We start from the raw sequence: 12,242 nt of genomic DNA on the forward strand, positions 1-12,242 counted from the left end.
TCTGGCTACCACAACACTTTCGGAGTGCTCCCATCTCATTAGTGGCAGCTAAACCAGGTTTGGTCACAGCATTCAAAGTATTTGACAAAATGAACATCATGGCTTTTTGTTAATGTTTCCATTACAAGCCCTGTAACATCCAAGTCATTAACAATGTAGGGGTGGGTTTTTTTGTGCTGGCTGTCATCCTCAGGATATTTCTTCTTACAGTGCTCCAGTGGAAACAGTCCAACTGTTTCCCAGAGCCACACTGGCTTTCCTAGCACCGAGATGGCGTTTTGTTGCCGTGATTTTCTCCTATTACTGGCTAACCTCAAGGAGGATTTGAAACTCAGTGTTGAGTTTGACAGGATTAGATAAGCGCTTTTGCATCCCGAGAGAAAATTCACCCAGCTTTAAGATTAAAAAAATAGCTGTTTAGGGAGGTTATTTGTGCTAAGATCTGCATGTTCTCTCCATGCTGGAGAGGGTCCAGCTCAGTGTAAACGCACCAGGCACCTGCAGCCCCATGGATCTTTCTACAGGTAACTGGCTGGTGTCTCAGCCACCTCCGAGATGCACCAAGCACGGTCTATTGCCAGCGCCCGAAGTCTGACCAGCGCATTGATTAATGTGTTTCGCATACAAGCTCTGGTAATGTATCAAAGATCAGCCCACAGAAACCAACATCTGTAAATAATTTGCCAGCACAAGAACATGCGAACAAGGTCCGGAGCAAGGTCAGCAGGTCTCAGCAGACTGCTGTGGGCAAGTACTTCCCATCACACTTCTGACAACACATTTAACCTTGAGCAGGAGTTTTACGTTGTCTCTTTCGATGACTACTTTGAAACCGGAGTCCTTATCACATCCTCCCCCTGCCAGGAGGCAACTGAGTCCCATTTCTTCCTTTTATACCCATCGAATTGTGAGAGACTGCATTGCAAATTCTTGCTGTGTGTCCTAATGCCTTTTTAGCATACTTTAAACAGGTAATTTAAATTTAACAATCAACCAGCTAAACAGCAAAAAGTACACCGTTTTCCCACAGTGTGTACTTAAACTACAGAATCCACCAAGTGGGCATCAAAGAAGTCAGCAGGGTGTTGGGAATCCACACACCCACACTCTTCAAGGGCTCTTAAATACAGGATGTCCTTAAGCTACAAATCACCGCAGATGGGGGAGTGTTCAAGAAAAGTATTGCTACATGCTTGTCCTGCTGTTTTGCTCTTCCCTCAGTCTCCACTTTTGCCGCATTTGGAAACAAGCAACTGGGCAGGCCCAACCCTGCCTGTCACTCTTAGGAGTTAGGAACCCGTTTTGTTTCCCCATTGAGTACTTTCTTCTTTTAAATTTTAGGACGTAAGCCTTTCCCCATCCCTGCCAGTTTTGTTTTAGGATTTAAACACTGGCTGAAGTACTGTCAGTCTTTCCATATGGTAGAGCAGGCAGTCCACAAAGGGGGCAGGTTTTTGCCAAGTAGTTGAAATAGCTGATGCTAATAAAGACACCTTTTTCCTTCTGTCGTAGGTGTAATTCCACGCCTGCAGTGTAAGCATTCTCCACTTACAGGGAAGGGTAACATTTTTGTCTCAGTTTCCCCTGTCAAAAAGTCATACAGCCCTCTCTTACAGCTCATCCTTCACAGCAGATGCGTTTCTCAAGACAGGCAGCCTTTCAGGTACAAATTGTTCCATTGCCTCTATTTCTGAAAAGTACTGACCTATTCTGGATTTGAGGCAAAGTGGTGTAAGGGTCCTGAACTGCAGTGTGTATTCTCACCTTCACAAAGACGGCGTAGCGCATCAGAAGGGATGTGTGCAGCACCACCAAATCAGTGAGCACGTCCAGGGAAATGTCCAATTCTGTCTCATTGCCGCTGCACACGTGAGTCACCAAAGCAGTCACAACCTCCTGAGGAAAAAGCCCCCAGAGAAACCATGGTCAAATGTCAGCAGAAAAATGCCCTGTTCCGCTCCTACAGAATATGTTGATCAAGTACAGATAATCATGCTCAACTCAACCATATTATTCTAAGGCCCTTCTCAGTTTGCTCTTTAACTCCTGATGTTCACAATATTCTTTCTGCTTGAGCCTGAATTTTATTCCATTCTAAAAGATTCCACAGTTCCATAAAGCAGCTCAACACCAAATTTTTCCTGTCTGCTTGCCAATGCTGCTGCAGCTTCTGCTCTTTGCTGCACCATCACACAGCGTGATAAAAATCTACCCTATTTTCTTAGGCACGCAGAACACTGCACCTTACCCAGCAATACATTGCCTCTAACTTCAGCAGGTCCGGTGTCTTCATAATCTTTATCACCAGCAGTTCAAAAATTGACATTTTTGTTTCAAAACATCTTTCATGGCCTTACTTCAGTTGACGTCTGGACAGGGATCTCTCTATTCCCACCCACTGTCTGTGGCTCTGGGTCTTTTCTATGTCACTAAATGCTAATACAGCCATCCTCTTTTGAAATTCTTGACATCTCGAAGTATTACTAGACTCACTAGCTTGTTGCAGATGACATCGTATGCCTTCATATCCCAGGCTTTTACTGTTGATTTTTTGTTTGTCTATTTGTAAAGTTTGCTGTAATAAGTAATATAGATACAACACTGGAAATAGTCTTAATTATAAACATACTGTGCCCAAAAAAGAGCAAACACATTCAAAAGTTTGTGCAGAGCTGTCTTCAATCCCCAAATTTTCTGATGTCAGCATGTCTATAGGAACCCAGTCAGAGCTGACAGTCTAGTATGTGGTTGTTTCAGAATCTGCAGAAGGAGTCCAAGCTGGTCAGAGCTCTGAGGGAAATATGTGTAAACTTCTCCATCACAGTACATCATACGTGGAAAGAGAAAAAAGTTTCAATACAAACTACACAGATGGCTTTTTAAAACAGATGATGCTCCAAGTGACTAAGTACAGGATTATGGATTTATGAACAAATCTCCTCCACGACTGTGGGGTCCATTCCCAATGACCTCAGTCAACTCATTGGCTTTCTGAATTGCAGCAAACCCTGCACAGTCCCCTCTGCTCCATAAGTATTTTTCGTTCTGTCACTTCTGAGGCCTGCCTGTTTGCTCCATCCTGCCTGTTCCCCATCTTCTGCTTGGCCTATTCTACAGCACAGACCTCTCTTCCCAAGGCTTCCAGCTGCCTCAGACCCTCATCCTCTAAAGGATCATGACATACATTCTAGAACAAAGTGCAAACACTAATAAAACAGCTGCTGTCATCACACTGTACCTGCTGGCAGTAAGAGTCAAAGGCTGCAAAAGCTTGTTTGTACATGCAGCTGCCAAAGGAGACTATGGCTGGGTGTGCAGAGTGCAGAAACGTCTGAGCAAGTGCTAGGATGGAAGGGAAGAAGTCTCTGATAACCTGAAATACAGACATAATGAAAGAGGAGATTAATGCTGTTTGTTTTCAACACACTGTTCTCTAAATACAGAATATGCTGGAGCTTATCCTGAAAGCTTTGTCTAGTTTAGTAGGTGTTTCCCTGCCTTCTCTGACAGCCCCCTCCCACACAGATGGGTAACAAGAGCAGATAAGACACACCAGAATCATTTTCTCCAACCTTCTCCACAGAAAGGATCTACAGATTGGTTAAGAAGCCAACCTGCAGAGCTCACAGCAGCATATCGCTCATGGGTGACACCAGGGAAGTCACGTTACAGCAACGTACCACTAAACAAAAGCCCCAGGACAGACACACTCTTGGCCTCACTTTAACAGAAGGACTGTGCTACATCAAGACACTCAGAAAAATCTAAGTTAACTTTTCAAATTAGCTTAATCACACAGAGCTCCTTTGAACAACAAGCTCTTACTCAGATGTAAAGTAGCCTAATTTACTTGATCTTATTCTGGAAGGGAGTTAAATGAAAAACTAATTAGACCCAATTATGTTCAGAATAAAACATGCCTACTTAAGGCATTATTACAGTTCAATTAATTAATTTAAAATTTATATTTCAGTGTTTCTCATCTGCCCTCTACCTCTGACAAGCAGCACTCATAATTTTTCATTGATCTTTTCAGTTTTCTCATAGTAAATGGTAATTTACATTATATTACAAACATATGCCAAATATATATATATACATATATTTAGACCTAGAAACCATTACATTTGAAAAACGGTGTATGTATGTATATGAACTTCTAAAAACATTGTGGAAGACACGAGTATTTCTGGAAAGCACAGTGGAGATCTTGGGCTAGCCCACATCTCTCAGGCTGAGAGGTTTTGCACCAAAATAAAAAGCCCATCCAAATCTGAGGAAAGGTCACCCCCAAAAAACCCTATGTGTCAGTTACAACAGAGGACATGTGCCGTGCTTGGGAGATTGGTCTGGGACCAAAAATATATAAAACAGGAGTGTACATAACAGGAATAGTATAAATAATGCAGCACAAGGTTAAATCATCATCTGACAAGGTCTTTGAAAGGTTGAAGTGGGAATCCCAAAGCAGAATCAGCACTGACCACTGAATGATCTTGGAAGGCATTCTGCATCAGCTGTTCCGATATACAGCCCAGCCGAATTTTGCTCCTCAATACTTTCTCGGTTTGCTTCCTGTTCTTGGTGTTCGTAGAGTGAATTAGCAGCAAAACTATCAGATCCAGAACCTTGTTGAGGAAATAATCACCAGTTATCATGCTCAAAAGATAAACAGTCCAGACAAAAACACACTTTGAAATGAAAACTGAGAAGAAAGTCAAGAGCTCAAAAAGCCCCGACAGCCACAACTGTAGAAAAACCTCATCTTCCCAACAGGACAGAATTAAAGCAGGATAACTCTGTCCCTTGGCATTTAGAAGGCATGAACTAGGAGTTACAAAGAAAATGGATAGCTAGTATACAAGGAACAAATCAAATACCAAAAGAACCACCCATGCAACATCACTGGCAGTTTCTGCTCCAACTAGAAAAGTCTCTTCATCTATAATAATTAAGAAAGCCCTTGAAAACACCAGCAGAAGAGGACACTCCCACAGAGCAGTGCCAAGGCAGAAGTATTACCTTATGGTCAGATACAGACGTGCTGTTCTCAATAGCCTAAGAGCAAAAACAAAACAAAACAAACACACAAGAAAGATGTTATGCCAGAGTGTGAACTCCCGAGGGGCAGCCACTGAAAGCAGCACTGCTCGCAGATTTCTCTCCTCTACAACAGGACGGCTATCACAGCCAGAAAACTGGATCTTGCCAACAGCAAAGAATCCAGACGGCGCTCAAAAAAAAACAGCATAAAAATTCAGCCTGAAGAAGGATATTCTCAAATAACATGAGGCTTGAAAAGGAACTGAGAAACAAAAGACTGAGAACAAGAAACAGTCTCATGGTTTATACTGAAATGCAATTTAAAATTAAATTTAGCCCAATACCAGCCAATATTGATTTCTTCCTGGACATTTTCAATCACCTTAGGGCTTTACACAGCTCAGTCTCAACATTCATACTTTCTTCTTTCTTGCAGAAAGAAAAAAACCCTAGGATTCTTTTTTCCAAATCCTTTCGTAAACATGCAGAAACAAGTTTATCCTGCATTTCAAGATTTGGGGTCTGTGCCGTGGAGCCCAGTGGCCACCTTCAAGCACTGTGAAATCCGTAACTGAGGAAGAAAGCAGACTTCTGGAAAAGTACGGCTAATTTGGCACAAAGGATTAAGCCTGTATCAGCAAAATGAAGGACTAATGTTTGTCTTTTGGTATCACATTTGAGTACAAGAAAGGCTCAGGCTCAACCTATGAGTCCAATTACATAAGGAAAACAAGGACTGAAGCATCTTACCTTAATCCAAGCTTCAGAGACATCTTTCTGAAATCTCACGGCTAACTTGATCACATCAAAAAGCAGCTTCACACAGTTTTGGCTGGTGGTTACTTGGCTCATGGAAGAACTGTCAATGATCAGAAAGGAGGAGACTCAGTCGTTACAAATACTGTAGTAAAAGGAACAAGGCAGCCCAGCAGTTACTTAAAGCAGCCTTTCTCTAGAGGGAATGCTCTGACAAGGAGAGTGAGTTTCAGGAGAGAGTTTCAGAAAAGGGTGGAAGCAGAGGTTGCAGAATCAACCAAAGACATATTGGAGGGAACTTGAAACAGATGAACTAGCAGCAACATTATTGTATCAGGAGTCTCATACCCCCATGCAGACATGGATGCAGATGGCTCAAAAGGGACAACACGCACAGCAGGGGACGCCGGGTCCACAAGGATTGACAAATGTGTTATATTAGCACCAAGCGGGAAGGAATAAAGATGTCAGCACCTTTACCTGGGATAAATGAGGATCATGTATGTAACCAGGTGTGCCAGAGAGGCCAGCTAAAGGAGAGCAAACATTCTCTTGTCCCATGTTACCCTTGGAGAATCATGTAAATCAGCTCTAGTACCTGCCCTGGACTTGGCTTTTAAGCTTCTTCTGGGAACCTAGGATCTGCAGGGGCAGGACACATGAAGACAGATCCAAGTTCTTACGAAGATCAGAAATCACCTGTAAAACACAAATCCCAGCAACACATGAGGAAAGAAAAGGCTGAGAAAAGAAAACACAATCTCACAGAACACACTTAAAGCGACAAATCAAAACCTTATGTACTTGTAAAGTCTTATAAGCTCACTTTTTTTTTGTAATAGTTAGAAAGTGAACCAGCCACACTTCACGGTCAGGCACATGCATGAAGAAAGCAGAACAGGATTCTTAAGAGTTACTCCATGAAATTCCCACCTGTATCTGCTCTGTGTTGCTGTGAACTAGCTTTATCCTGTTTAGCAGCAGAGCAAGATATATGACAGCCACAGGAATACTGGGGCACGTGAATTTACCCATTCAATTGCTGTCAAATTGTAGTGGATCGGCACAGACTGGGCTGCATGTTGTACACATGCTGTTTTCACAGGGGTCTCCCTGAAAGATCTAGGCAGATCACAATCCACATCTGGCTTAAGCTGAGGCTTTCTCAAAGTATGAAAAAAAGCATGTTCAGTGGTACAGTAAGGCAGGCTTGACAAAACATATCTGGTCTATTTTAAAAATATTCTGAGTATGTTTCCGTAGATAAAGCAACTTCAAAAACTGAGGAAGCTTACATCTTAGAAAGAAAACAGTCCTCCAACAGGAGAGCCACCCTTGTAGGGATGTTTCCAAAACATGATTTAGAACAGAACTCAGTGGAGAATGAAGAAGAGAATTACCGAGTTGCAGTCCCAGGTCTGTTGGATACTTCTGGAATTTAACACCCTTAGAAGGTCTGTACAATGCAAAACTCTTAGATAAAATTCAAAGGCTTAAATTTGCCACCTAACCACAGATTTTCAGTCTAAGAGTTTAATTCAAGACAGTTTGACTGCTTTCAGTTCTTTAAGATGTTTATACAAAAACAAATTCTAAGAACAAATGAGAAAAATCTGCAATAGCCAGCAGAAAGGAGGTGGTTTCAATCCCTGTGCCTTAAGGCAGACCCAAATCCATGTCAAAGGACAGACAGAGTTTCTGCATGGGCTTTGATCCTCAGCAATATTAAAAATTTTAGTTGAAAACATTAAAGGAAACATCTCTGTGTGTGAAGCAACTGCTCTCTGTTAAAACATGCACTGGATTAGACAACTTGTTGGTCTTTAGCATAGAGAAAATACTGTACCTCTACTGCGTCTGCTGTCTTGACATTATGGAGGATGAATTTTACTACTACAGGCAAATCTTCCAGTTTTACAGAAGGCACAATGGTCATGGCAGACTGGCGCACCTGAGAACGTAATACCGGATCAGCTGTCAGACTGCGGTTCGCAGAAACGTAGTCGTGTTAGTGAGAAGGAATCTTTGGAGGTTTTACAGCCCAGCCTTCAGCTCAGAGCAGGAATATTGTCAACACTAGATCAGACTGGCCTCAGCTTTGCTAACTGAGTCTTGAAGATAACCCAAGGATGGCGGAAACCCCCTGTCCCTGCCACCTCTCTGATAATTTATGTCGGTGCTGCAGACCCTAACTTGTTTTTTCCAAACGTTCAATCTGAACCTCCTAGGCTGCCACTTTCAGGCAGTGACCCTTAACATATCACCTGTCACTGCCAAGAAGAGCTTGGCAAGAACTGGCTTTTAAAAGGAAAAGTATGGAGGAGGTGTACACTGTTACACAGCACAGGCCTTTGGTCAGTATGTAAAATTGTACTTAATGAACCTAAATGAACCAATTTTATTCTGTTCATAAGAAGCCTAACTGCAAGAAGTGCAACAATCCAGCATGTGCAGAAGACCCAAGGCACAACATCTCCTTTATCATTATTCTGCAGAGAAAAACTATGACCACGGGATGATTTATTCACCAGTCTGCCTTTTCCTAGAATACAGCTGTCTAGTCTGGTCACTGTACCTCAGAAAAGGAAATAGTGACAAAAAGCAGGTTTAAGATGAGCAGTAAACATTCACCGCAGCAGAACAAAATGCTTTTGTATTTACTAAGAGAGATGTGTTTGAAATCTCTGAATGCATGCTGTAACAGCCAAAAAACTTCACTCTGCTCCTCACTGAACCCCTCATGCATGTATCCAAATCTGGTTTATTTTCTCTGACTCTTTTCCAGTTTCAGCTAGCTCAGGACTTTTGAAGGCCTATAGGAGTCAGATTTAGCAAAATACTTTGAATGAGCAAACATTTCTAGCTGTCACGTTGCTAAGCAGGGGCTGGGTTCTGCTCAACTGTTCAGTAAAAGCTCTCACCTCAGCCAGAAGTTCTGCATCAAGATCCAGACGAAACAGGGTATCCAGGATGGGAACTGTTAGCCGTCTGCCCTGCTTCAGTAAGAGGCTGATACACAAGGAAGAGAAAACAAATGATCCGCTTTAATAGAACCATGAATGGATCTTTAGTAAGTTGTATGATTTCAGTAGTTTCTGTGGTCACTGCAAAAAAAACCCTCTGAAGCTGACAACTAAACATGCCACCAGCAATACAGAAAACATTCTCTAAATTATCACGTATCTCTGACCACAATGAACTGTGATTGTGTGGCTGCTGATTAGGAGTAGATATGAAGAATCTACCTTTTTCAAACCTTGTGAAGACAGGAAGAATGGACAAAGACCTGGTACAAGCCTCAAGCAAGAACTTGAAAATTGAGAGGTCTGGGGTTCACCATAATAGAACAAATTAGTGAAATTGCTGGCATATGATTTAACAGCACACATCACTTGGGCCTGATACCTTCTAGCCACACTTCTGTCCTGTGAACATGCCATCAGCAAAGTGTAACTGAGACTGTCACCAAAGCCAGGGGTTGAATCCATCTTGTGTGACTTCTCCCCTAGTCACAGTATTTGCTCTAAGAATTACAAACATGTTATTAGAGGTACAATGGTGACAAACAGATACTTGTTTAATTGAGTGTCCCTTTCCCAATACTAGTCAATAGTGAACAAATAGACTAAGAATTGGAAAAGTATTTGCAAATACTTCCTTTATAAACTGGTCTGGCTTCCAGCAAGTTGTGGTTTGGCATGTCCTTGACCAAGGGGCTGCAGCTGTGTTTAACAGCCTTGTGGATTTTCCTTTCCCAAAATTCATCATTCTTGGCTGCCATCTAAGTTTCTATAACCTTTCTCTGGCAAGAAGTTCCACTTGAATTGTGTTAGTTGAAAAATATGTCATTTTCAGCATAATGATAATTCTATTGTAATTCTCTTTATGCTCCCTGATTCATTACAACACACAATGAGTAGTTTCCCACATCAGAAATGGGCAGAGGCTATTAAGAATATAGAAATAAATACACCTTGCTGATACCAATTCTCAGCTTTGAAAAAATACAGGTAGAGAAAACAGAAGTTTGAGGAGTTTGATAAAAAAAAATGTAATTGTGTGGGACTTTTTCATCTGGGAGCTGAGAGAGTAAACTGAGAATGGAAACACAGAGCTACAGCTACTTTGGAGAGGATAGAGAAATAGGATGCGCCACTCGCAGGTGTAAGCTGAAATAGCAACCACAGGTGCGAAAAGAATTAGCATGGGCATAAATGTAAGTAATCTGTGTAATGATAAGAATTAGAAACAGTGATGTGTATAATTAAACATAGGCTAAGACTACTGGAAAAATTGTTTAAAATGAATACTTTATAAAAAAAGACAGATAGAAGGGCTAGCTTAAGGTAGCGCTCTCTGGGAGGATAGCTCTTTGGTTTATGTCCCCTGTTCTTTGGGTCAGTAAATAAGCTTGAGAAATGTGTATAAAATAGCCAGAAAGTTCTGCTTCATGTATTGTGGGTTTTTTTTAACCAATAAAAACAACGTTGACTGTTATTGTAGCAGAATCCAAGCCAAATCAAAAGCTGTCTATAGTAATATCCAAGTGGCTGATCACAGACTGAACCAACAAAAATAATGAGTACTTAACTGGACTCTACTTTTGCTGTATCCAGGTAGTCAAGAGCTTAATAATTTTTTAGATATGAGTATGTTTGGAGCCCTAAGAGCATAACAGCTCAAGTGAAACATTGTAAGCCAGTGCCAGCTGTCCCTGTATGTTACCGATAACACAGACTGTTGTCCTACTACTTCAGTCAGTCCCGGTGCAACCTGCAGGAATGCAGCATGTCCTTTTCTGCTAAGTGCAAGGGAAAAACAAAACCAACAAAAAAACCCAACCAAATGATCTGTACCTGAGCTCTCTGGCAACCTCACTTTGCTGGGAGTCCTCCAGGATCTCAGGTAAGCTGGTGATAATATCATGCTGGATTGGTACTGGAGAGACACTGACCATCTGCATTAACTTCTTGACGAGATCCTGCAGACAAGAGGAACAAGGAGACTTAGAGCAGAGAAGGAGAAAAATAGTAAAAGGCAATGTTCAAAATCACTGAAGGCAACCATAATAAACCAGAAATAATTAAATCTCTCCTTCAGCATGTGAATATGGAAACAACATCAGTTCTCATTAGCACAATAATTGATCTCATCCCACCAGACAGAAGTTGACTGGAAAGAACACAAATGTGATTGCACCATCAGTACCCACCTGGCTGTCAAGAAGCCTGTCAAGCCATTTAAACTGATTGACGATGAGCCGGGGAAAATTAGTTCCAAAGGTGCCCACACTGAAACAGCAGAAAGTGAAACAGATTAGTCAGACCTACAGGCCGACTCAAAAGCTTTGCTGCTGGTCAGCAAGACCGTGAGATGCAATTCAAATTAATCAACTATCAAAACCATATTATGAAAATATTAACACCCCTACAGATTTTGGCACCGTCTAGGAAGAACCCTACTGTAAGGCTGGCTACGCCAGCTTAGCCTACATCTCCTCCGAGCCCAGTATCCCTGTCCCAAATGTAAGCAGTTTTAGATGTTTTTGGTTAAGTTTTAGGTAACAGGGAATTCACAGAGCAATGTTTTCACAGAGTTTCCGTTCGGTCTCCAACAATAAGCAGTTTAGCAAATCCCCAAGGCAGAAGCCGGTACCCACTCAGTGTCTGAGATCCAGCAGTACATTTATCCCCCATTAGTTTCCCTAAGCTTTTAAAACCAAAACAAAAACACCACAAACCACACCACTCACAAACACAACTGTGTGTATTTTCTAACCTTGACATTCTCCAGCGCTGCATTTGACAGGGTAATTATGCAAAATTTGAAAAGGTACTTCGGGTTTTTTTGTTTGCTGCCCTGCATAGTTGAAAGCAGCGGTTAAACCTTCCTCAGTTACCTTTTCTACATCTTTCTTGCTTTTACAGACATCTATCATCTCCTTTGAAGGCAGGCAGAATTCTATCTAGAATATTTTTCCCTACTTACATAGAAACTCTTTGACTATATTTTTGTGACAGCCCAACCAGAAGTGCATGCCACATGCAAAACGTGATTGTACCACGCATTTAGTGACATGATGGTTTCCATTTTGTTCCACATTCCCTCCCTAACATTCTGTTTGCTGCTTTGACTACTGCTAAGCATGGAACTGATACTAAAAATAAGAAACAAAGAGAAGTACCGATACAAGATACCTTTCCTCAGGGAGAACACTGAGTTTGTAATTGTATTTATACAATCAGGATTATTTTTACTCTGATTATTTAAGAAAACCAGGTTTATGGAGCTGTACTGTCTAAGATGCCCTCCCTACTCTGTAACATCAGGTCACACTGGTCTGTGAGCAAATACGTATTAATCAGGTGGCTGTTGCCAAATCACATGGATAAACGGAGTTCTCCAGCCCTTCCTACAGTAAGTCAATAAACTGAATGTCCTCT

General features: G+C 41.6%; 1 protein-coding gene across 2 annotated transcripts in view; it reads right to left on the reverse strand.

The window, feature by feature from the left end:
- Positions 1-12,242, reverse strand: part of FANCD2 (FA complementation group D2) — a 44,349-nt gene that overhangs the window by 26,294 nt on the left and 5,813 nt on the right. For both annotated transcript variants that reach the window (XM_082060479.1, XM_082060480.1), the window contains exons 8-17: positions 11,012-11,090; positions 10,656-10,780; positions 8,721-8,808; positions 7,646-7,750; positions 6,398-6,498; positions 5,794-5,902; positions 5,023-5,058; positions 4,485-4,628; positions 3,239-3,373; positions 1,765-1,896 (exon numbers count right to left, since the gene is read on the reverse strand). In XM_082060479.1, the coding sequence (XP_081916605.1) occupies positions 1,765-1,896; positions 3,239-3,373; positions 4,485-4,628; positions 5,023-5,058; positions 5,794-5,902; positions 6,398-6,498; positions 7,646-7,750; positions 8,721-8,808; positions 10,656-10,780; positions 11,012-11,090 (1,054 nt within the window). The remainder of the gene's footprint in view (positions 1-1,764; positions 1,897-3,238; positions 3,374-4,484; positions 4,629-5,022; positions 5,059-5,793; positions 5,903-6,397; positions 6,499-7,645; positions 7,751-8,720; positions 8,809-10,655; positions 10,781-11,011; positions 11,091-12,242) is intronic.

The sequence above is a fragment of the Streptopelia decaocto genome, assembly GCF_964273445.1.
Source record: "Streptopelia decaocto genome assembly, chromosome: 8".
Classification (NCBI taxonomy): Eukaryota; Metazoa; Chordata; class Aves; order Columbiformes; family Columbidae; genus Streptopelia; species Streptopelia decaocto.